The sequence below is a fragment of the Delphinapterus leucas genome, chromosome 16 (genome assembly GCF_059928025.1).
Source record: "Delphinapterus leucas isolate spDelLeu-1000000601 "Yukka" chromosome 16, BTC_Dleu_Yukka2, whole genome shotgun sequence".
NCBI classification, from domain to species: domain Eukaryota; kingdom Metazoa; phylum Chordata; class Mammalia; order Artiodactyla; family Monodontidae; genus Delphinapterus; species Delphinapterus leucas.
The window spans coordinates 75,034,136-75,059,556 of record NC_143144.1 but is presented as its reverse complement, the minus strand read 5'-3'; the positions used below and the strand labels follow the sequence as shown (position 1 = coordinate 75,059,556).

Sequence of the window (25,421 nt, the reverse complement as noted above, 5' to 3'; positions counted from 1 at the left end):
GTTCCGTTTCTCTAGGGAAGGATCTTCTTCCTTTCTGGGAGAATGGTAGGGTTGGGTAGGTGGGGCAGGAAGTAAAGACACTTCTCCTGGCCGATGGCATTCTAGAATTAAAGAAAAGGAGCAGGGTTAGATGTTTGAACATTTCTTATTTTGACTTTTGACTTTACTTAAATCTGCCAGCCCTGTGCTTCCCACACACCCACACACCCACCCGCCATGTATCTGTCCTGAAGTCCCAAGCTTTTACCTTTCAGTTTCTGTGCAGGATAACTCTTCTCTTTTTTACTGTTTAGTCTACAGACTTGCAACCAATCTTCACCCTTCCCACTCCAGCCACCAGCTCTCTGCCTCTAAACCTCGCTCATTGTATCCTGTCGTTAGGTCCTGAACTTCTCAGGGTCCTGCAGGGCAAGATTAGCTCACTATTGGTGTTTCCACCTCAGCACACACTGCCTTATGCTACTACTTCAGAGTTACTTTCCTGGTCTTAATGCCATGGAGAGTTTGACTTGTTTAAATCTTGCAGGAAAAACAGAATTTTAAAACTACGGCAGATGTGCAGTTAGCATGGTTTGCACATATGTAATCACAATTGAGCAGATACTTTCTATTTGAATATTGTGAGATTCTGGATTAGTTGGAGTTGGAGCCATAATGGATGTTTTGATAGCACTTGACCTTTGCATATATGTACTTTCATAACATGTTCATAGTGAGAACTGTGTCACAGGCTCAGATGTGACGTTGTAATTGTCGCATAATGTAGTGCAGTAACTATTCTACAGTAACGTACTGATAGATTTCAGTCTTGCTGGTAGGTCACTGCAGCTACTTTCTAAGATAGTAGTGATGAAGGAAGTTTCTACTGTTCTGTTTTTTCCTCAATTTGAGAAATGTGTCATTTCTAAGCAGTAAAACAACAGTGGAGTGTGTTTTCTATACAAGTTTTACAGTGTTTGGGGGAAAGAAACATGTCATTTGACACAAGGCAAAGCAGGTTATATGGTTTCATATAGTTAGTATGTTATAAGCCTTATCTGGACCAAAATGTTATCTAGTTATTTGTTTATATAAATGTAACTTACCCTAAACCCCAAACCCTGTAACTTAGAAACTTCCCAAACACATGCAATTTAGAACTTAAAACTTAGAAACTCCCCATAGAGCATATAACTTTTAAAAGTTTTTAGCTTACTTCAGAAACAATTGCTTCATTAGGACTTAACATTAGCTATCATCTTTTACTGGCGAGTCAAAATATACCCGAGTAGCTGGCACAGCTTTTGTTTTTTTCCTCCTAATATGGAAAAGGATCTTTAAAGGATTTGGTCACCTCTATTACTGTTTTTTTCCCAACTTGGCAGTTCTCTTAGGAGCAGCTAAGTGTTACTTTTTCCTTTGCCAGGATCAAATTATTTTCCTTTTGAGAGAAATAAGTAACAGGGATTTTGGTTTTTTTAAATAAAGGGTAAAACTCCATTTATTTGTTAGACTACACAGCCTTGTTCTGATTCTGATTCTCTTCCACTCTGACTGATCTTTTTCTTTATTCCCAAAGGCTTCTCCCCATTCTGCAGGCTTTGTTCTTGGCCTTCAGCTTCTCTCTGTCCATTACTTGAAAGATTTCAGACATCCCCTTGTGCTGGAGGAAGAATAATATTCTACCAGGTGGTAATGTTTTGGACCACACAGATTTACAAGATTGTTATGGGCTTGCTGTGACAACAAGAAGTCGTAATTTTTCTCTTAGAGCACATACCCTAGCCAGAGTTAAAAGGAAGGCCCAGAGCTTTTTTCTACTAGTCCATCTGTCAGATTATCTAATTGTAATTAGTTACAGTTAATCTGAAAGGTCACTATGTTTGAGACACAATTTAGCCTGTTTAATTGGGCTTAAATCATTTATTTCGTAATTGCCAATACTGTATTCTTCTTAAGGAGCCAGTTCTTAATGAAAGTGGCCTTTTTGGTGGGGAGAAGGGACATGGAAGAGTAGAACTTTAATGCTTTTTTGACATAAAACAGTTCCTAGCTGCCCTTTAAATTTTTTTCTGTGCTACATTTACACCTTTGACTCTCCGGTTCGAGTTTTTCGGAACCAACAACCATGTGCTAGCAATGGAGAACAGAGGAGCACCTGTGACCCTTGGCTGTCCTGAGCTTGAATAGGAGCATTAGGCAGTGGTTCTCAAAGTAGCCGGCATAAGAATCACCTGGAGGGGGCTTCCCTGGTAGCGCAGTGGTTGAGAGTCCGCCTGCCGATGAAGTGGGACACGGGTTCGTGCCCCGGTCCGGGAAGATCCCACACGCCACGGGGCAGCTGGGCCTGTGAGCCATGGCCGCTGAGCCTGCGCATCTGGAGCCTGTGCTCCGCAACGGGAGAGGCCCGCGTACAGCAAAAAAAAAAAAAAAAAAAAAAAGAATCACCTGGAAGGCTCAAATGGATTTCTGTATCATGTGTTACACGCTCCCCACTTTTCTGACTCCCTAAGTCTGGGTTGGGGCCTGGCAGGTTGCATTTACATTAAGTTAACAAGTTTCCAGGTGATGCTGATGCTGCTCTGGTATCAGATTTTGAGAGCCACTGATAGTAGGTAGTGGCCAGTCTTTGCAGTAGACCAAGAATGAATTAATAATACCTGCTATAGTTTCTGAATATATCCTCCCCTTACAAACAAATAACAAGAAAAAAAACTGAAAAGGAATATCTGGTAGGGCTTACCTGGTTTGCTTTAGCCTGTGTGAAACCAGATGCACTTCAATTTTTAATTCCAGAGCTACTAATAAGTAGTATGCCCTGGACTTTTTATATTAAACATTTATTTTGACTTCCATTAAATTAATTTACTTCACATACATTATTGAATACCTATCATATGATAGTTTGGAGCTGGGGCTCTAGCGCTGAATTCCTTCTCCAAGGGGCTTATGTGTAGTTTGAGGAAGATTGATAATAAACGCATAATGTGTCAAGTGTTGATAAGTTACTTGGATAACAAAGTATGAGAGTTGAACATATTTATTCCTGCCTGGTATGAATTACATATCCCTAATAGTTTCTCATTTATTAGCAATCTGGTAGTATTTCCTGAACCTTAGATTCCAGCTATTCCATGTGTTTTAGATTTTATTTCACTTTATTTTAGTAAAGGTCAGTTGTAGTACTTTCTCAATAGAACTGAGGCTGTGTGAGCTTGTTATCTTATGAGTTTCAAGGTTTAAGCCTTGTGGCGTGATGTTATGAGGGCAACCTGAGGGTTTTTACATTTTGTGAACTTGAATGTCTCTAGAGGGCATATGCATTCTCCAGCTCATTGAAATGCTCACTGCTCTTTTTTATTCTTATACCAGGCCTGTTTTACTCACTTATGTTAATGGCCTGGGCCTTGTAGGCATTTGAGTTTAGAATACCTTCTTTAAACAGTTTAAAAAATAGTGCACTTTTTTCAAGCTGGAAAATCTAACCTAGGTAAAATGTAGTTATTTAATGGTAATTTCATTTTTGTTTAGGTTCCATGCTTCATATTTTTTTTGGTTAGTCTGAACTTTTTTGTGGGCAAAGTTGAAAGCGATTTATTACATTTCTCTAGCTAGAGGATCTAGTTTTAGAATTCAGGACTGCACGCACGCACACACACGTACACACACTTTGAGGCTGTGCATGTCAAATGTTGGATAAACCAAACAGCTAATATATTTTGTTTGTTTTAAGTCAGAGATTGGGTTGAGATTAGCAAGAAATTCAATATCTTAACATTTTCTGGATTGTCATTTTAAGTGTTGACCACAGATTGGTATGAAAAACCTTCCTAATCTTTGGCTAAGTGTATGAATACCAACTAGTGCTCGTTCTTCGAACTCCCTGTAGCTCTGCAGATGCTTCTCTGTGTTCTGCTTTCCTTTGCTACTGTGGTGAAGATTGGGTGGCTCCTGAGAAGAAAGTCATGTTAGCCAGTGTCTTAGTCTGTTCATGCTGTTGTACCAGACTATCATAGACTGGGTGGCTTATTTATCTCACACTTTTGGAGGATGAGAAGTCTAAGATCAAGGCGCTGGCAGATTCAGAGTCTGGTGAGAGAGCCTGCTTCCTGGTTCATAGAAGGCCATCTTCTCACTGGGTCCTCACATGGCAGAAGCGGTGAGGGAGTTCTCCAGAGACTCTAAATCCATTCACGTGAGGGCTCCGCCCCCATGACCTAAAAACCTCCCAAAGGCTCCACCTCCTAATGCCATCACATTGGGGGTTAGTGTTTCAACACATGAGTCTTGGGGGGACACAAACATTCACTCCGTAATAGCTAGCATGTAAGTGAATTGGTTTTCTGTTGTTTTTCAAGCAAAATATATGTGGAAATATAGCTTCTTTTTAGATGTGGAAATAGGATTTAAGATTTTCTACTGTGACTTGTGCCTTTTTCGTTTTGGTTTGAAAGTCTGTTTTCAAAGATATTTAAAACCAGAGCAGTTTTTGTTTTTTTTTTAATGCCACATGAAAGACACCTGAGAGGCATCAGAAATCATTGCTTCTGTGGAACTTCATTCTGTCCTTACAGCTGCGGGACTTCACATCTTAGGTTCTTTTTCCTCTGTCACATCTTTGACTTGGAGATTTGCCAAAGTGAAACGTGTGCTTGGGAAGCAGGTGTCTCCCCAGCCGCAGCGCAGGGTGGAGCTAATTGAACCGAGTGGTCCAGGAACCCATGGGGTTGGTGTGTTCATTCTTGGCTTTCAGTACTTGAAGATTTCTTTCTGAGCTTGTCACTTACCTTCCTTAATTCCCAGCGTTTGGCATAGAGCAGGTGTATGATGTGGTTTAGGTGATAAACACTTGATAGGAGGTTCAATAACCTAGAATCACATAGTGAGAAAGTTCTTTGTTTTTCAGTTACTTAAAAAAAATTTTTTTTTTTTTTAATCCTTCTGAAAGCAGAAAGGTGGTATTTTGGAGCTAGCGTGTAACACTTCTCAGCATCTGCCGATCTCCTTTATTCACAGGGAAAGCAAGCTTCACTCAGAACCTTTAAAGGCAGTAGGACCTACCTAGAATTTAATAACACTGTGTTTATTTCTGTATTGCACATGACACTACTTTTCTGTTTTTGATCAATTCTTATTTTGTTTTAAGTGCGAGTAGTTTTATGCGGAAGGGGGTGATTCTAGGAAGCACCTGCAGGAGTGTGGAGACAGAGACAGGGATGGTAAGGAAGCCATAAAGAAGGCGACACTGCGGCGACTGGAGTGGAATCCCAGTGGGGACTTGGGAGTCAGTGCATACTCACCCAGAGTAAAGGGAGACGCTGGGTATTTACACTGAGTTCTCATTAGTCATTACTTGATGGTGGCTCCTGGGGCTGTTAATTCTCTAGAACTTCCAACTGGCCTCTCCTTCAGGCAGAGCAACCCCGGCAGCCAGAGAGAACACTGGCAAATAATGGTAGGTGTTGACAGTGGCCTTTGTGGATCACTGTAAATGGGTGGGGTACCAACAGTTTCAGCTTCGCTCCCAGACGTGCTAAGCTTCTCCTACATCCTCCTCATCTTAGCCAACGGCAACCCCATCCTTCGGTGCTGAAGGCTAAAAACTTTAGAGTCATCCTTGACCCTTCTCTCACATCTCACATCCAAACCATCAGCAAATCTTGTTGGCTCTACCTTAAAATATATTCAAAATCTGACCTCTCCTCTTGCCCTCGCTGCTACCACCTACTCCAATCCCCCATCATCTCACAGCCTTCTAACTTAGTTTATTGCTAGTTAGTTTAGTTTATTATCTAAACTATTAGTTTATTATCTAAACTTAGTTAGTTATTGCTAGTTAGTTTAGTTTATTTAGTTTATCTAGCTTAGTTTATTGCTAGTACAGAAGCTGGAATGATCCATAGAAAATCAAAGTCAGATTACATGACTGCTCAAAACCTTCCACATGTCCTCATCTTAGAGTGAAAGGCAAAGTCTTTCCATTGCCCATAAGGCCCTCCAGCATCTGGCCTCCTTCTCCCTTTTGTGTGTGTGCCTGTGTGTGCACACGCATGTACAGTTCTTTCTGTTTTTAGTCTTACATGTAGTCAAAACATTCCTTTCCTCTCCATTTTCTTCCCTATTTTTATTTTTAGTGTGGGTTATGTGATTCATTTGTGAATTAGATTCATTTGCCACAGTTTGCCATTCCATCTTTACCACTACATCCTGGGTGAAATTTTGTGTTTTTTTCATACAGTGAATGTACTTTTTATAGTGTATAGTTCTGTTGGTTTTGACAAATGCATGGAGTGGTGTATCCGCTACCGCGGTTCCATACAAAAGAGTCCATTGTCTTAAAAATTCCTTCCTGCTTCCCCTTTGCAGACAGTCCTTCCTTCCACCTTCCAGTCCCACGGGCAACCACTGATCTGTTTTCCTCCCTATAGTTATGCCTTTATAAATAAGTGAGAGTCTTACCATATGTAGCCTTTTTGGTCTGATTCTTTGATTTAGCAGAATACATTTAAGATTATTCTGTGTTGTGTAAATCAATAGTTCACTCCTCAAGTGTCCTTTAAGTATATTTAAGCAAAAAAGTGAACTGATTTAAAGAAAATATTGAACAAACATGATATAGGTGGCACATAGACATGAGAAACGTCTTGAACCTGAATGACTAAAATTTGGAAATCAGTAGTGTGATAGAAAGATGCTAGGTCAAGGCTTTGCTTTACCTGGTACCTCTGCCAGTGATTAGCTGTGTGCACTTGGGGAAGTCAGCCTTCTGCTCTTGAGTTTCTGATAAAAATAAACAGTAAAATGGCTGATCCAGTAGTTGTTAGCTCCTACCATGGTTCATAAGACACAGGGTATCTTAGGTGCTTTGGGTAGCTCTTTTTAACATTAGCATTTCATTGTTGTGAAGCACCCATCACCCCTGGATTTCACAGTTGTTAGGACAACCTGTTACAAATGCTTTATTAAATCTATCATGGAGGAATAAGAGCCAGCCATTAAGAATGAGGTACGCCTTCAATGTAAGGCTCCAGTTCATCCACATTTTTTTTTCTGTTGGGCTTTTCTAAAGGATAGGCTAGGGAGAGCCTGAGTCAGAGCTGTAGTCATGTCCAGGAGGTACTGGTGGTGCGATAAATCTCTGTGAGTTTTTAGCACTGTAGCATTTGGAATTTAATTTCCATAGTCCTTTCCCTAGGTAGATTTCCCAGAGCTGTCTGTAAAGATGGATTGGAGGTCATAGTTTCCCAGAACTTTATCGTGGTTCATGCATAGGCCATCTTGTCACATCGTTGGCAATGTGTATTTGAGGGTCAGTGCATGTTAAGAACTCTCCACTGATAACGGAAACGGGGAAAGGGAACCAGAGATAATTGCTGTTTTGTTTTTATTTTTAAAGATGAACAGATTCATAGTAATTCTTTTTTAAATCATAATTAATGGCTGCTTAAAATCCCTGGCCAGGTTGGGATTTTTGAAATTGGAAATGGGATAATAATTGAGTTGTATTTAGGTGACACAGTGTCAGTGTAAAATCAGAGAGTAAGTGGGAGGAATTTGAGAATGCAAAATTGATTTGTGTTTATTTTACATGTGGCACATAGTAATATTAATTTTACTTTTTACTTTTAGTAATGAATGTTATAACTATTGAAGATTATAAGAGCACATACTGGCCAAAATTGGATGGTGCCATAGATCAGCTTTTAACTCAGAGTCCTGGTGACTATATCCCCATATCCTATGAACAGATATACAGGTAAGTCAAGATTTAATTTGCTTGGGTTTTAGAGGGTATAGTGAAGTTTACAGCAACTTGAATTATGACAGTTTGTATGCATATAATATATGATACCTACATTAAGGCTCTGTAAGTTATTTATATGTTCCGTACTTGTGGATTGGGGGTTTGATTTATACTTTTTGCTTCAGAATTGGTTTTCAAATGAAGATAGTGTTAATCCTACCTCAGCCTGCCACGCCCACCATACATAATGCAGAGATTATAGAGGTCAGTGGAAAAAGACAAAAAATATGTAGTTTTAGTGTCACAGGGAGATGTTAGCTTAATCTGTTGATGTTTGTGGCACACAAGTTTAACTATCTTTGGTTATTTTGTTTCCCAGCTCTTGGTAAATGGAAGTAGCAAATCAGTGAGGACTGGGGTGGGTTGTGAGGTCAGCGCAGTCACAAGAGGAGGAAGTGACAACTGTGCTGTTCTGCACAAGTGATGCACAGAGAGGTCATACAGCAGGCGTTTTTGTTAGTTGGAAACCTGCTGACTGTCACCCTCTCTTCCTTATTTTGACATTCATTAAAACGAGAGAGAAACTGGCTTATAAGTAGTTATCATAGTCAGACTCTCAGATAATCACCCAATATTAGATTATCTAATACTGATAAAACATTTAATAGAATACTCAAAAAGATTATTTGTAGCTGGTGATAATGTCTCCTCCATATGAACACTGATTGGGGCAGGATAACTTTTTGTTTTAAGAGTTGCAATTAGTCACTTTTTGAGGCCTGAATTAATTATTTGACCAGTGGTTACATATTGAGGGTATGCCTTAACCTTAGGTTGAATTAAGTGCTTCAACCTTAAAATCATTAACTTGGTTTTTCTGTCTCCCCTCCTCCCCACAGTTGTGTGTATAAATGTGTATGCCAGCAGCACTCGGAACAGATGTATAGCGATCTGATTAAAAAGATAACTAATCACTTAGAAAGAGTCTCAAAGGAGCTGCAGGTAAAGAACTTACGGTATTGGTTTTAGCTTCTTTGGGCTTTTCTGACTGGTTGGAATTAGCTTGTATATTATACCTTTGGAGGCTTGTTCATTTGATTATGATATAAATATATAAATATTTTATAGATGAATATTGATCAAATGTCTTATCTTTGGAATGGATTAATTTGAAAATTTGACATAAACTGTGGACATTTTTGAATTAAATGTATTTCCGACTTTAATTCTGTTTATTACCATGCAATATTTCTTTCATGTAAAACCTTATTCTGTTAACCTCAGTATTTGGTGACTTTTATATTATAAACGTGTATATTCTAATTTTTTTCTGGAACTTTTTTGAAAATTATTATCTTTGAAGTGTTATTTGCCTACCAGTTTCTAATATTTGCTAATATAAACAACTGAAGTCAGCATTTTGTTGATAAACCCTCTACAGATGAACATCATCCCAGCTGTAAAATCTGGGGCAAGTTGCAGGAAATATTTTATTTAAGGAAGCACTTGGCTTCTTGATCCTACTCTGCCCCTCCCTGCCTCAGTAAAGTTTCCAGTGCTTGAAGGTCAGGTACTGTCTTTGTTCCAGGACCAGATCACATTTTAGTTGTGGTGTAGAAGTTACAAGATGTGCAGAAAAGTCACTCAGCAGTAGATCACCAGGGTCCACACCACAATTAGGAAGTGCTCCAGCAATTCTGAAATATCTACAGTTTCTAGCAAGTGCTGGGTTGCTATTTGGATATTCTCCTCACTTACCTTGTGTTTTTTGTTTGTTTTTTTTTTAAGTATAGCCAGAGCTGTGTTTATCATAGCCAAATATATCTTTTTCCTGTTGTTAGTGTAAATTGTTTTCGTCATCTTTTTGCCATTAAATACAGAACCTTTATTCATTTAATAAATATATTTAGTGCTGGGCATTGTATGTAAACCATAGATGAAACCTAAGATCTGCGCATTGTGGCTTTGAATGATTTGCTTACTAATTCTTGACTCTACCCTCTCTCTGAATCCCCGCGTTCGATTTACTGCTGAATCCTAGTTATGTCCTATTTCTCTCTTGGCTCCTGTCTACTTGGCCACCACCCAGTCCAGGCCACATCACCTCAAGTGTTTTACTAAAATGCTCATCTTAGTTGGTGCTCTGCCTCTAGTCTTAACACATCTAACTAGAATCTTGCGTTTCAGTCAGAGTGACTGTTTCTAAAGTATAGCTCTGATTATCATATTCCTATTAGAATAAAGTCTAAATTTCTTAATATGATTTAGGAAGCCTTTCACTTTCTGACTCCTGCTTATTCCTGCAGCCTGATGTCTTACCTTTCTGCTCCTGCATACTGAACTTATTTCAGTTCCTTGAACATTTTAGGTACTATCTCACATCTTGGCTTTTGCCATGTTTACTTAACTGTCTGAAACGTTCTTCCTTTTCTTCTGCGCTCTTATTTTTTCGGTCAGTGTGAACTTAACATTTAGGCTGCCACTTAGACATCATTTGTTTTGGGAAACATTCTCTGATACCTTGTTCCCCAAGTCAGGTTTGGGAGCCCCTCATCTGTGCTACTGTAACACCCAGTACTTCATGGTAGTTCATTGTGTAATTTCTGGTTTAGCTGTTCCCCTTCCCCACATTCCCCACCCCAGTATTGTGTCCTGAGAGGGCAGAGGAGCATGTCTGTTTTCATTATTGTGCTGTTAGTACCTTGCCCAGTATCTCATACGTACTAAGCATCACTTGCTGAATGAAATGTATAGCAAATGAGTGTTTATAAATATTTACTCTCTGTTGGATAGTGAAAGCTTTTCTAGTAGAAATCCGAGTTTGATCTCGTTTTTTAACATGAAGTCTTGGTGGTCTTTGGGGTGCAGGGTGTACCAGAGATTTCATTAGATCGACAAAGAACTCATCTCAAAAAAGATTGTTTTATGAATACTGTTTTGCTATTATTAAAATAATATTAAATATTCTAAAACAGAAAGCGAACCATTTCAATTCAGATTATAAGGATAAAATAATTACTTGTCTTGCTTATAAAAGTTATCTATGAAATGTGAATTGGAAATTTTATAATATGTTTTACACATATGCTTTGCCATCCCGTGAGTCATTAATTTGACTGGTAGAATTGTGATTTGCTAGTTATTTGTCATATTGCAGTTTCTGCTCGTGTAGAATTTTTTCTTGTACTTAATTTTGTAAGCACTATACGACTACATTTCATTCTTACAATTAGAATATTACTGTAAAATGTTTTTTAAAGTTAGAGGGCACTATAGTACTGCGTTATCAAGCTCAGTCTAATTGGCAGTTTTGGAAGGCCACTTGGCTACATTCTCTGGCATAAATTTGCTTGATCAATTATCAGTAGTACAAAGGTAACCTGTTACTTGCCCAGGATGGGCTGCACAGGGTACTAATACTTGAGAGTCACTGAGGTTCGGAGAGTAAGTTTCTGAGGTTTTGGAGAGTGAGATCCCTGTCAGTGTGTGTAGAGCTCCTTTATTCTTTATCAGGAATGCATAATAGTTCATCGTACCTTGCTTTACTGATGTACCTCAATTTATTTAACCACTTTTTGATCCATGAATATTTAGGTTGCTTCCAGTCTTTTGCTGTTACTAACAGTGCTACAGGGAATAATCAATCTTGTAAGTTTTATTATGCTTCGCTTCATTGTACTTCACAGATACTGCATTTTTTTACAAACTGAAGGTTTGTGGCAACCGTGTACTGAGCAAGTCTTTTGGCATCATTTTTCCAGTGGCATTTGCTTGCTTCTTGTCTCTGTGTCACATTTTGGTAATTCTCACAATATTTCAAACATTTTCATTATTTCTATATCTGTTATTGTGATTTGTGATCAGTGACCTTTGATATTACTGCTGTGACTTGCTGAAGGTTCAGATGACGGTTAGCATTTTTTAGCAATAAAGTATTTTATTATTTTATTATTATTATTATTTTTAGCAATAAAGTATTTTAAAATTAAGGTATGTACATTGTTTTTTTTAGACATAATGCTATTGCACACTTAATAGACTACGGTATAGTGTAAATATAACGTCTATATGCACTGGGAAACAAGAAATTCATGTGACTTGATTTATTGATACTTGCTTTATTGTGGCGGTCTGCAGTTGAACCTGCAGTATCTCTGAGGTCTGCCTAGCATGTCATTTACTATGTCCATATTTTGTGGTTCACAAAAGTTGTACCAAGTTATATGCTTCCACTGGTTCTATACGTTTCAGAGTGCCTGTTTTCCCTACCATTACTAATATGGCGTATTAGGTAACTAAAGAATTTTTGCTTTATACTAATAATAGGAATAATTCTTATAAAAATAACATAGACGGGCTTCCCTGGTGGCGCAGTGGTTGAGAGTCTGCCTGCCGATGCAGGGGACACGGGTTTGTGCCCCGGTCCGGGAAGATCCCACACGCCGAGGAGCGGCTGGGCCCGTGAGCCATGGCCGCTGAGCCTGCGCGTCTGGAGCCTGTTGCTCCGCAACGGGAGAGGCCACAACAGTGAGAGGCCCGCGTACCACCAAAAAAAATAAATAAATAAAAAATAACATAGACAAGGGTGATAGCTCTTTTGAAGCTAGTATTTAAAAAACCATATTGATAAATGTGAAGGTAATATACGATGTAAAACCAGGGAATTTAGCTTGTTTTTAGAATCCATACATGTCCTACTTTGAGTTCAGCAATATGGGACTATAAAAAAAATCTTACTTTGAAATGATCTTTTTTGTAAAAGAATGTAAACTCGAACCATTGTTAAATAGCAGGGTAAAGTGGATAAAAACATGGGGACCTGGGCTCTGGTCTCAACTCTGCCACTCAGCAACTGTGTGCCTCTTGATTAAACATGCTAATATCATCTTGTGAATTTTCTCAACGTTAAAATGAAGTGGCTTTACTGAAACACCTGGTTGCTTTAAGCTCAGTTCTAAGATATTTTTTCTTTGCTTCCTGCTTGGCAAATGCTTCTTCATTCTTTTCTCAGGCTTAAACTCATTTGTGTCCACCTGTGTAAAATCTTCCTAGAACCCTCACACTCCCCTCAAACAAACAAAAAGGCCATTGGAACTTTTTCTTCTGTGCATTCGTAGCGTCTTGGCAATAACTCTGTATTGTTTTTGCGACCATGTCTGGCCACCTCACAGCCCTGTCCTCCTTTGAGGGCTTGTGTTTCTATCCTTAGTGCCTGGCAGTTACAGCTCCGCAAATGTTGAGTGAATGCTCAGCGTCAAATTTGACCAGTGGGAAGAGTAGCATAATTAGCCTTGTATGACCACTAATCTTTGTGTCTCTAGGTGCTTAGGCAATGAATTTATTCATTGTTCAGTTAATCCAGTACATTAATTTATTCAGTGTTGCAAGTATGTGGCATAATCCTGGTGTAATCTCTACTTTATAGAGACCTTAAGGGCAGTTTTCATTGGGGACAGAACAAGAGTGTATGCCAGGCCCCATGAGCCAGAAAAGTTTTATTTGGGTGGAGTGTTTTGTTTGCAGTTGCAGCTCTGATTTTAGTAATGATATATTGTTATTATGAGCTAGAACAGGAGTGTGGGATGAGTTGAATTTGACAGATAATCCGAAATTTAGTGTTGGGGTTGATAAAATCAATGAGTTGAACCTTTAGGGCATCAGCCTCTTATCTCTCAAGGGCATCTTAAAATAGCTACTGGTGTGTGTATAGTTTACATGGCCCAGAGTGACTTACTTATCTCTATCAAAAGCCATATATCAGTGTTGGAGGGACTGAAGAGTGTATGAAATAATGTTTCCTATTCCCCAGTTACTGATTTAAAAGTTAGAGAATGCTGGTTTTTAGAGATTGTAAAAGATTATTTTAATTTGTTGAACCTAAATGCTTTAATATAACAACATAATCTAACTTGCTTCCTCTTTTAAAAAAATAAATATTGTTTTCATTTTGGAAACAATGACTTTTTGACCACTTCGGCAACTTAAAAATTTTTCTTGTTAAATTTATTAAACTACTTACATAGCTAAACCTACTTAGTATTCTGCTTACTCTTGTATTTTATTACGTGTATATCTATACTTTTTACTTACTACTAGATTGTTTGAACTGTGACATATATTTTGCGTTAGTTTTTTTTTTAAACCGTTATCTCCGCTTGTGCTTCACTCCTCTTCTGTTCTTTAAATGTGGTAATGAACATCTCTATTTTATTTTCCTTTTTCCATGCCTCCAGAACCTCAAAATGTGAATTTCCAGTTCTGATTTTTTGATATACCAAAATTGGTTTATTAGTTCAGTAAACAATATTCTGGTTAGTTTTGGCAAATTCTGTTGAAACTTTTAGCAATCACTGTACTTTTGGTGAGGGCTCAAACCAGCTTTTCCAAATGCGTATTCGACATTTCAACTTGGATTTCTTCTTACAGATACTTCGTATTCATGTCTGAATCTGAATTCCTCTTCTCTCAAATCAGTTTTACTCTCAGACTTGAGATTTTATATTCACCTTTGACTCCTTTTTTCTCCCTTACCTGTTATTTCCAGGTGATAGTCAAGGTTGATAGAATACGGCAATTTCACTTGCTTCTGTCCCCTTTCATTCCCATTGCTGTCATCTTTTTCCTTATTATTGGTTCATGCCTGCACTAGAGCAGTACTCTCCTAACTGGTCTGCCTTTCTGCAGTCTGTTCTTTTGACTGACTAATCCTCTAAAAACGCTAATTTTTGATGGGCATACTTTCTTGTTCCCAAACCTTAAAGACTCCTTGTTGCTTTTCTCAATCACAGTTGATTTCTTGGACAGTATAAAAACAACTGAGCTGGTTGACTGGTTACAGGGCTACCTAGTGGGGAACTTAATATAGCTAGCTCTTTCCTATATAACTATGCAAGGTACTCTGTTAGGTACAGCCGTAGACATATGATTGATAAGGCTAGATAATTTTAGACCAACCCTCCTGCTGAGAACAATTTTTAAAATGGGCCAGGGAGCTAATAAAAAAAAGAAGAATTGTAGGACCAAGACCTGGGAAGAGAAGGAAATCCAGAGACGGGAGACTAACACTTGCGCCATTTCTCTTCTAGAGGCACCTGTTTATTCTGGAAGAAGAGGCTACTAGGCTGAGAAATTTAATAGAGCTTTGATGGGTTTATGGGGATAGAGTAATAAAACTTGGAGGTCAGGTCCCACCAAACCTAAAGGATCACATCCCAGGTATAGTAAGAATAATAAGTTACAGACTAGCTTGTTGTAGCTGCCACTTGATTCCTGACTGGATTCAGATGGTCTGGATTTGCTGGCTCCTCTAGTTGCTTACCAGAAGCGAAAGTAAATTCTTCCCGGAGAGAGAACATTATCCTAGACATCAAATTGTTTCCATAATTTTTCATGAACAGTGTCTGACGTTCAGTCAGAAATATGTAGTTATATTAGGAGGTGAGGTGATCATAAAACCAAGAGAAGTACATTTTTTAGACAAGAATTGGGAGAGTGCTTCCCTGGTGGCGCAGTGGTTGAGAGTCCACCTGCCGATGCAGGGGACACGGGTTCGTGCCCCGGTCCGGGAAGATCCCACATGCCACGGAGCGGCTAGGCCCGTGAGCCATGGCCGCTGAGCCTGCGCGTCTGGAGCCTGTGCTCCGCAGCGGGAGAGGCCACAACAGTGAGAGGCCCGCGTACCGCAAAAAAAAAAAAAAAAAAAAAAGAATTGGGAGAATTCATCACCAGTAATCTCTAACTTTAAAGAAATACTGGAATGTTCTTCAGATAGAAAGAAAATGTCCCTAGATGAAAATTTGGAGAATCAGTAGGAATGAAGGAAGACAAGGATAAATATGCAAGTGTAGAATAATAATAGTGATAATGTCTTATAGGGTATAATATAAATAACCCAAACACATGACAGTTGCATGGAAGATGGAAGAAGGTAAAAGGATTTAAAATGTTCTAAGGCCCTTGCATTGTTGAGGAAGAAGTAAAAGTACTCATTTATTTCAGACTATGGGAAGACAAGGATGCAGCCTATATAACCTTAGGGTAATCACTAAAAAAATAGTAAAACGTGTAATTAACAAGATAATAGAGAAAATGGAATAATTTGAAAATAAAGGAGTCAAGAAAGGATAGAGAAAGGTACAGAGAACAGATGGGACAAATAGAAGAATAGTAAGGTGTATCAATTACGTGAAATATTAAAGACAAAGTGCATTAAAAAAGTAAATAATTATTGGACTGAATGACATTCTGCAGCCTTACTAAATGCTGCTAACATGAGACACATCTAAAATATAAGGAGACAGAAAGATTGCAAGCAAGTGATGAAAAAAGATACACCATACAAACATTAGCCAAAAAGAAAAACAATATAGCTACATTGATATCATAAAAAGTAGACTCACAACAAGAAGTGTTATTGGATATAAAGAGAACCTTTTATTATGACAGAACGTTCAGTTACTAGGCAGATAATAATTCTAAATTTGTATTGACCCAAAATACCCAGAAAAATCAACAGATCCGAAAAGAGAAACAGACAACTCCACAATCATAGTGAGAAATTAACACATCAGTGGCTTTAGCGTTTATCTCAAGAAATTAGAAAAAGAACAACAAATGAAACCCCCAAAAAAGAATTAAGTCACAATCTCTGCTAGTGTACCTTTGGAACAATAAGAAATATTCAGGGAACTATGGTACAAAGCAGAATAAAGAAAGTGCTGTATCAGACTAAAGGTGAAATGATCACAGACAGATGGAGGGATGAAGAGGAAGATGGCGTTAAAAATACGTCATGAAAAATGATATTTGGGGAGGGGGTGTTTTGAGCTGAGAGAACTTCCATAAGTAAAGGCTTATGGGTAAGAGAGGTTTGGGTAACAAGGAGTGGTCCTATGTGGATAGAATGTGAGGTATTTGAGGGAGATTGGGAGGTGATAAGGATGAAAAAGGCAGGCTGGGGCCAAATTGTAGAAGGCCTTAAAGGCCAGGAGTTACATTTTAGGAAGATCGATACAAGATGGATTGGAGTAAGAAAGAATGAGATGTGATTACAGTAGACTAGATGAATTACAGGTCCACAATCCCTTATCTGTAAGTCAAAAATAGAAAAAAAGCTTTGAAAATGGATTTGTTTCCCTCTAAGTTTGGTGCCAAAACTCATTTGGAGTAAAATTTGATTTAAACTCGTGAGGAAGGAACTTAGTTGGGAACATTCATGTATTTTCTCCCAGAAATATCAATGGATTGATATTCCCAATCTCTACTGGGTATTTTACATAGTATATGGTATATGTACCATAATACCTTCTAAATCTGAAATCCTCTGAATTATGGCACATCTGGCCCTAGGAATCTTGGATAAGAAATGGTGAACCTGTTGGCAATGAAAAGGCAGAAAGAGATGTCTGGGGCACATTGCAGAGATCAAAGAAACAGGATAGATAAGACAATAATTAAGTTGGAAGAGAAGGTGGGATGAGAGGATTTAAAGATCATTTTGGTTTCAGTGGAATTGTTAGAAGTTGGTAGTGGAGACTTGAGAGAGAGAAGGAGAATGATAGTGGTTTTAGAATGTTTAGTTCAGCTAACATTTAGTGTCCACGTGCCAGGCATTGTGCTAGATGCAAAGGGTACAGTGATAAATAAGATGGATTTGTTCTTTGTACTGTTTAGGGGAAATGTGCAATGGTCATTTTAATATACTGAAATGTGATGAGTAGTAGGATAGAGATATGAAATGAGTCACAAGTCTTGCTGATTTTCTCCCTTGTAAAATGTCTCAAATTTATCCCCTGCTACCCTAGTTTAGGTCCTTAGTCGTACTTTCTTGAACAATAGAAAAAGATTTCTAGTTTGATCTTGACCATGCACCTTCCCTCAATCCATTTTGTTTATTTTTTAGACGTGTCATGTCATTCATTTTCCCAACCTTCTGCCTCTCCTTTTACCTAAAGAGCAAAGGCCATACGCCTTAACAAGAATTTCAAGGCTCTTTACACCTGAACTCAGCAAGATAGTGTAACAGTATTTTGCTTTTAAAATTTAAATGTGGGAGAGGATGTCTTTTTATCTTTGTGTATTTTCTTAGTTTCTTGTGCCGCTATTTCTTTCCTCCCTTCCCTTTCTGCAGAGGGGGCCTTCTAGTTGTCTGTTAGGGTTTTCCCAGTTTTTAATTTCTCTATTCCCGGTAGGCTTAACTAATCACTTTCTCTTCTTTGCTGCTGTAGCACTTTATTTGTGTTGCTGCTAGAGTACTTAGTTTAGCACTTGGGATATATTTAGTTACCAGCAGGATGTCACCTTTGCAACACTGGGAGCTGCTTCTTTTTTTTTTTTTTAAATAAATTTATGTATTTTATTTATTTATTTATTTATTTATTTTTGGCTGCGTTGGGTCTTCGTTGCTGCACACGGGCTTTCTCTAGTTGCAGTGAGCAGGGGCTACTCATCGTTGCGGTGGCTTCTCTTGTTGCGGAGCAGGGGCTCTAGGCACGCAGGCTTCAGTAGTTGTAGCGTGCAGGCTCGGTAGTTGTGGCTTATGGGCTCTAGAGCGCAGGCTCAGTAGTTGCGGCTCAGAGGCTTAGTTGCTCCGCGGCCTGTGGGATCTTCCTTGACCAGGGCTTAGAACCCGTGTCCCGTGCATTGGCAGGCAGATTCTTAACCACTGCGCCACCAGGGAAGCCCATGGGAGCTTCTTAAGGGCAAGAATCCTGACTTACTTGTTTCTCTTGGCCTGTGTGGTATTGAACTAAGTGCTCATTAGGTAAATATGCTGGTCTTAATGCTATTAATCAGATGTTTCCAGTCAGGAGTGTACTTCTCTATCCCATTGAAGTTAGACTTGGTCAAGTGCTTTGGCCTGTGGATTGTAAGAGAAAGAGAAGTGTGCTTGGTGAGGCGTTTACCCAAAGATCTGAGCCTTTAAGATCGGCAGTGCAATTTTCCATGTCTCCCTTTCTCTGCCAAGTGTTCTAGGTGGTAGAGGCTCCCTTAACCTGCGTCCCTGGGTGATTATAACATGAAGCAGACCCTCAAGATGGGCATGTAACATGGGAGAAAGAAAACTTTGCTATATTTTTTTTTCTTTTTAAACACATTAAGAATTTTTGTTATTTTTTTATTGAGATACAATTCACATACCCTAACATTCACCTTTTTAAAGTGTACAACTCAGTGGTTTTTAGTATGGTCATGAAGTTGTGCAGCCATCATCGCTAATTTCAGAACATTTTAGTCACCCCAGAAAGAAGCCAGCGCTTATTAGCAGCCACTCACTAATCTCCCCTCCTGTCAGCCGCTGGCAGTAACTAATCTACTTTGTGGATTTGCCTATTCTGGACACTTGATAGAAATGGAATTAGTCAATATGTGACCTTTTGTATCTGGCTTAATTAACTTATTAGCATGTTTTCAAGGTTCATTCATGCTTATAGCATGATACTTCATTCTTCTTTTTGGCTGAAAAACATTCCATTGTTTGGTTATACCACATTTTATTTATCTAAGCTCTGTTTTGTTAAGTCACTGAGATTTTGGGGGGGCGTTGACTGGTAAAATCAGTATTTGAATTGATAATACTTAGAAGAGTCTGTTTTATCTCACTACCATTTGGATAATTGAACTTCATGGATATAACATCCTTTACTCTTAAAACTGTTTTAAATGACACTTAGACAATTTGATTATTTTTGTGTACATCTGAATCCGGAATCCACTAGAGCAGTTGGGAGGCATTTTCTCCCCACGTAATGTTGATAAATTTATTGTATATGTTAATATACTTCATCAAATTGAGAGTATATTTTCACTTTGGCCAAATAAAAATATTCTGGTATTTTGATCTAGTAGCTTTATAGTCAGGAACCCACTAGCAAGTGTGTTTCTTCCAACAGTTTCTTTGTCAGTGGTTTGGAACTTAGACTGTACATTACCACCAAGAAACAATGTTTAAACAGAGATTTTGGCTCCCAGGCCAGGACAATAACATTGAATTGTTAGGAACAGCACTGATAATACTAACCTGAGTGCAGGGTCCTGAGGAGGAGAGACCACAAAGACAGAAGCAGAAAAGGAAAATGGTGCAGTTTTTATTCTCAAATAAGGCAGAATTTAGAATAGTTTAAATGAGTATTTGTCAACTATTTTAAAGGAAGTTAACTAGTTGTGTTTAAACCATTCATTTAAATGAATTTAGAGTAATTTTAATGTCTTTTAAGCTAAATATATCAAATATATCTTGGTTGAGTTAAACATAATTTAACTCTCAAACCAATTAATAATGGAAATTAATAGAAACTAAATCATAGTCAGTCAACATGACTTAACTTTGATTCAGTCTTCATAGACCCCAGATTACCTGTAAAAGCTTTATTGCCAAACTGCCAGCAAATGAAACCAAGTTTATCTTCCTGTTTAAAATGAGCCAAGGATTGCTTTGCTATCTGTGTTTTGTCCAGTGGGTGGCAGCATAATTCAACCAGTTGTATGCAGTCATTTGAAAGCTTGTATACCTTTTAAAGGCTATAATTTCTATATCTTTTGAGCTACAAAGTGTGTTTAAAAAAATCTTTCATTCTCCCAAAATAATGCTGTTTACTCCTTGCTATAGTGAGGAAGATTTTTAGATAGCGAGAACATTGTTATCCTTTCTGCATAGATTTCAAGTAAGGGAAATATCACTGCCAACTGGTAACTATCTCTTCACAGAAAGTCTTTCTTTTTTTTTTTTTAATAAATTTATTTATTTTATTTATTTATTTTTGGCTGCGTTGGGTTTTTGTTGCTGTGCGTGGGCTTTCTCTAGTTGTGGCGAGCGGGGTCTAATCTTCATTATGGTGCGCGGGCTTCTCATTGCGGTGGCTTCTCTTGTTGCAGAGCACGGGCTCTAGGTGCGCGGGCTTCAGTAGTTGTGTCACGCGGGCTCAGTAGTTGTGGCTCGCGCGCTCTAGAGCGCAGGCTCAGTAGTTGTGGCGCATGGGCTTAGTCACTCCGCGGCATGTGGGATCTTCGCAGACCAGGGCACGAACCAGTGTCCCTTGCATTGGCAGGCGGATTCTTAACCACTGTGCCACCAGGGAAGTCCCCAGAAAGTCCTTCTGAATCAGTTATTTGGAGATCTATTTGTAAGTCCAAACTAGAACCTAAAGTAGTTGTTACAGCGAAGTTGTTCGTAGAGAATTTGCCAGTGAGACGCCTTAACCCTCCGTCAGTCTACAGGCTTCCATTCAGACCACAATTCTAATAAGTTTACTACCATTCTTTGAAGGCAGGGTCTGTGTTTTCTTTTCATGTGTCCTTATAGAACTTAACATAATGCCAGGCCCCAAAGAGATCCAGTAAAAGTACTTACTAGTTGACAGAAATAAAAACCATATGCTTGCCTTACAGCTGAGATTATTAAAACCACCTACTTATTCCAGTTAAAACAGCATCCTTAACTCAGGAAATGGAATTTATGATGAGCAGGAGAGTCAAATCACTTAAATAATGAATAATTATTTGCAGTTGTTTATTATCAGAGTGTAAAGAGTATATTTAGGAGTTGTATTCTTTTTAAAACAAACTTTTTGTTTTGAGACAGAGTTATGTACTTAAATTGGAAGTTTTGCTCAGTGGTAAAAGAGATGAGGCATATAGGAGATTGAGAAGTCCTCCTATTTCATCTGACTTCGGATATTTTCTCTTATGAAGTAATCTTGAACCTTTTGTAACTGTTCTTTGTTACCTAGCTAGTCAGTTAAAAAGCTGAGATTAGAACCTAGGTTTATCTCATTGTTATGTGGATAAGCTAAAGGAATCCAGGATCACAGAGGCTTGGCTTTAATTTTGTTTAGTGTTCAAGTCCAAATAGTATTTGGAAAAGGAGGAAAGTCTTATCTTAGAAATAAGCGGGGAAGAAATTTCCGTATAATTGTAATAGTAATGATAGTAGCAGTTAACTTTGAAAGTTAAGAGACCTAAGAGAGAGATGTCTTCTACTGTCTTTTAGACTCACTTTGACTTTTTTATTGTTGCTTTTAATTAGAAAATCATCCATACAACTTATATTAGGAGCATCAGATATGTGCATTATAGTTCTTACTAGCTCCCGAGATTCATTTACCTTCTACATAACCTACCGTTTTTTGGATACTTTACTATGGAAACAATATCTACACAGCAGGAATGGGAATGGATGAGAATATAATGCCAGATGTATGTATTTGTCTATTTGGAAAGAAATTCCAGTTTTATGCAGCATCTCTGTCAGCCTTAGGTGTAATTAGTGTTGCTTCTGGAGCCTTGATAAATCTGTCTGTTGGCAGAGTGGTATTGCTCTGGAAAGTCATGGAATAATTTGGTTAGACTAAAAGTATATCACACACTATTCATTTTTGCTAAAGTTAGTCATGTAGAGGCAAATTTTTTAAAAAAAGTAATTTCCAGTTTCATTCAGAAAATAATATTAAGAGAGCATTCAGATCCATTTGTATCGTATCCATAATGCCGAAGTCATACTTGGTAATATAGGAATAAATGTTAAAATGTTAAAAGATTATGAAGGAACTATTTGAAAACTTTTAGCATTTCTGTTTGACTTAAAAAAAACCTTTTCATTTGTCTGATGTAATTCCCCATCTTTTTATGCACGTTTCCCACCTCTTCTACTGGGTCATAACATACGTTAATCATAGTTATTTCAAAGTCTCTGTATGATAGTTCCAACTTGTGGGCATCTCTGTGTCTGGACCTGTTGACTGTTTAACTCTTGACAGTGGGTGTGTTTTCTTACTTTTTTGGTGTTTCTAATTGAATGCTAGACATTGTATAAAAGCATCAGTAGAGACTGACATAAATAATATTTATGCTTAGTAATGGGCCTGCCACTCTTCTGTTGGGCTGTTGGTGTGAGGAGTTGAATCAGTTGTATTAGTAGTTGACTTGGGTTTGCGTTTTATCATTTCAATAACCAGTAAGGCCTCAGATTCTCTAGCAGTGGACAGTGACTGCTCTGTTCCTAGTGTGAATCAGGAGGGGGTTTTCAGTGCTCCTGCTCTGTCCTCAGCCCTTAGCAGGCCCTGCTTTGTGGCGGGGGCCTTTCTTTGCACTGTTGCCCTCTCCCAGCAGTGAGTGGATGGCTGTTGCTTGTTACTTGGTGCAAGGCTTCGGGGGTGGGGAGCAGGGTTTTCGGTTTGGGTTTTTTCCCTGGTTCTCTTACTCCTGCCTCAGTCATAGGTAGTCCCCATGCACCTGAACCCTCGGAAGTGGGGCTTTCTCAGTGTTCTCATCTCCCTCTTCCTCACCCCATTTGCAGATAGCCTTTTCCTTCTCAGTTCAAGGTTTAGAACTGGGGTTGGTAAACTTTTGCTGCCAAGGGCCAGATAGTAGTTATCCTCACGGGCCTTGTGGTCTCTATTGCAGCATCTTTAACTCTGCTGTTGCAGCGTGCAAGCAGCTGTGGACAATTCATACATGAATGGACGTGACTGTGTTCCAGTCAAACTTTATTTATAAAAACAGGTGGTGGGCCAGATTTGGCCTGCAGGCTCTGGTTTGTTGACCCCTGGTCTAGAGCTCCGGAGGGTTTCTTGCTTTCTCCCTACCCCTTGCACCTCTTGTCCCCTATACCCTGTGGCAACCAAATTTCGCCTTGCATCCATGGGGGGCTTTAGGAGTGAGCAAGTTTCCTGCACTTCCCTCAGCAGCAAGATGCTTCTGTTTTGTAGTAGTGCAGAAACCTGGGCATGAATGGATTTTCTGCCCCCTCCTCGGTGATTGGTGACCTTTGCCTGTGACGGGAGGGCTAGAGGATTCCCTGTCCATCCCCCCACAGTAGACAGCTTTTGCCTCAGGTAAAAGAAGGGTCACCAGGGTTCAGGTGGATCTCTTACCCCTTCCCTTCAACAAATGGCTTTTGCTTTGTAGGTGAGTAGGGCCCGGCGCATAGGCAGTTTTCATTCGTGTCTTCCATTGGCAGCTAATCAGCAGCTGTTTACCCGCGATGGGCCCGCAGTGTGCGTGGGTTTCCCTAGGGACTCCTGCCCCACCCTCAAACCTTGACAGGCCTAGCACATCTGTGCCACAGGAGGTGGCTCTCTGATCTCTTTCACTGCCCTCAATTATTCATCTCAAAGGCCCAGTGGAAACCCATGGAGAAGAGCTGGGGAGTAGGTATGGACTGCCCTTGTGTTGAGGCTCCCAGGGATTCTATACTGCTAGTTCACACTTGGCCGTTAATGGTTGATTTCAGCTTCGGTTGTTCTTGTACCAGCTTTTGTGGCTGCCATCACCAGAGAGAAACAGTTCACGTGTCCTTTCTTTCCTTAGAAGAGCTTGTAACGCTTTGGAATTCAGTTCACCTGGTTGGACATGGCAGTTGTAAAATGTAGTGACCTCAGGTCTCTGATGAGCTCAGAAAATTGATGATGTAGGTTAACTAGCTTTTTCTTACCATCAGGGCAGGACTGATGTTCTCTGGTGGCTTTCTGCATTCTAAGTGGAGTTAGAACTTAACCATTGCACTTTAATAACTTCATAATCACTGAAGTTGATAATAATCAAGAAGCTGTTAAATTAAAAAGAACAATTCACCTATAGTTTTAACACTAATATTAAAATGTTAGTGTATCATATTTTCATTGATTTCAGTATAGTTTGCAGCTGCAGTGTCACTGTTGTCATGCAATAAATGCCTTGTGTAGGGTGGGTAATTACTGCTCTGCTCTCTCTTGGATCCTCTAGACTTCCTTCCCATAGAGCACCTCTCTTTCCTTTGAAGTGGTCTAAGGTACAGGCTTCTAAATGCTTAACAGCTGCTGGGCCAGCTGTTTAAAGAATCCCCTGAAGTTCTCTTTAAAAATATACACTTCTGGAAAGTTTCTGAGTCTGGACTTGTGGCAAAGGAATCTGCATCATTAACAAGCCCTTCAGGTGACTTGGAGAGAAGCATTCTTTGAAATTCACTGGCCTAGGCAAATGTACCATAGTTCCCGAAACTGGTCTCTCTCAAGCAACTAGTGGTGTCATTTTTTGTTTAAATGTAAGATTGTATTGTTGCTGAAGACACGCAACACATTTGCACCACTGAAGTGCTAATCTGGAGTAGAAGTACCATGCAAACCTGGATAATGCAGACAGCAGAGCTTGGTTTTAAGTACCTAATGAAGAGGGACTGATGAAGTAGACAATGGTGGGGCCAGACAGTCATTACAATCACGTTGTTGAAATACATTTGGTCTGTGAGGTGTCAATGATATATATAGCTGAGTGATAATAGCAGATTACAAAATAATTCCATATTTGTTATAAAACATACACACAGAAGAACAGAAGAAAATGTTGATGGTAGTTATCTACCATTCTTGGTAGTGGTTGTTTTCCTATAATTGCATTTTTAATTTTAAAAATTTCAGTGAACATGTATTACTTCCACAAAGATATATGTTAGTGGCCTTGTTATGTTTATTAGATCCCTCCTTCCCATCTTTTCTTCCTCCTTATTTCATTATAACATATGAAAGTCATTTCTTTATTTAAAGACAACTACAACGTTTTTGTGAACATAAAAGCAAATATTCTTGAATTTTTTTCATGTTTCATTTTGGTGGGATGGGGATAGGGCGTAGATAGAAGAGGAGGGATATAATTATGAAACTGTGGAACTTATTTCTATTTTACATCTGCAGTGTCCACTTTGGTTACCATTTAGTCACATGTAACT

At 38.9% G+C, this 25,421-nt stretch overlaps 1 protein-coding gene across 7 annotated transcripts in view; it reads left to right on the top strand.

Annotated features, from left to right (window-relative positions):
- CACUL1 (CDK2 associated cullin domain 1) overlaps window positions 1-25,421 on the top strand; it is a 78,501-nt gene that overhangs the window by 13,857 nt on the left and 39,223 nt on the right. For all 7 annotated transcript variants that reach the window (XR_016388180.1, XR_016388179.1, XM_022568639.3 and 4 more), the window contains exons 2-3: window positions 7,609-7,735; window positions 8,623-8,725. Coding sequence is in view for 5 of the 7 variants with exons in the window: in XM_022568639.3 (XP_022424347.1) it covers window positions 7,609-7,735; window positions 8,623-8,725 (230 nt within the window). In the remaining 2 variants the exon portion in view is untranslated. The remainder of the gene's footprint in view (window positions 1-7,608; window positions 7,736-8,622; window positions 8,726-25,421) is intronic.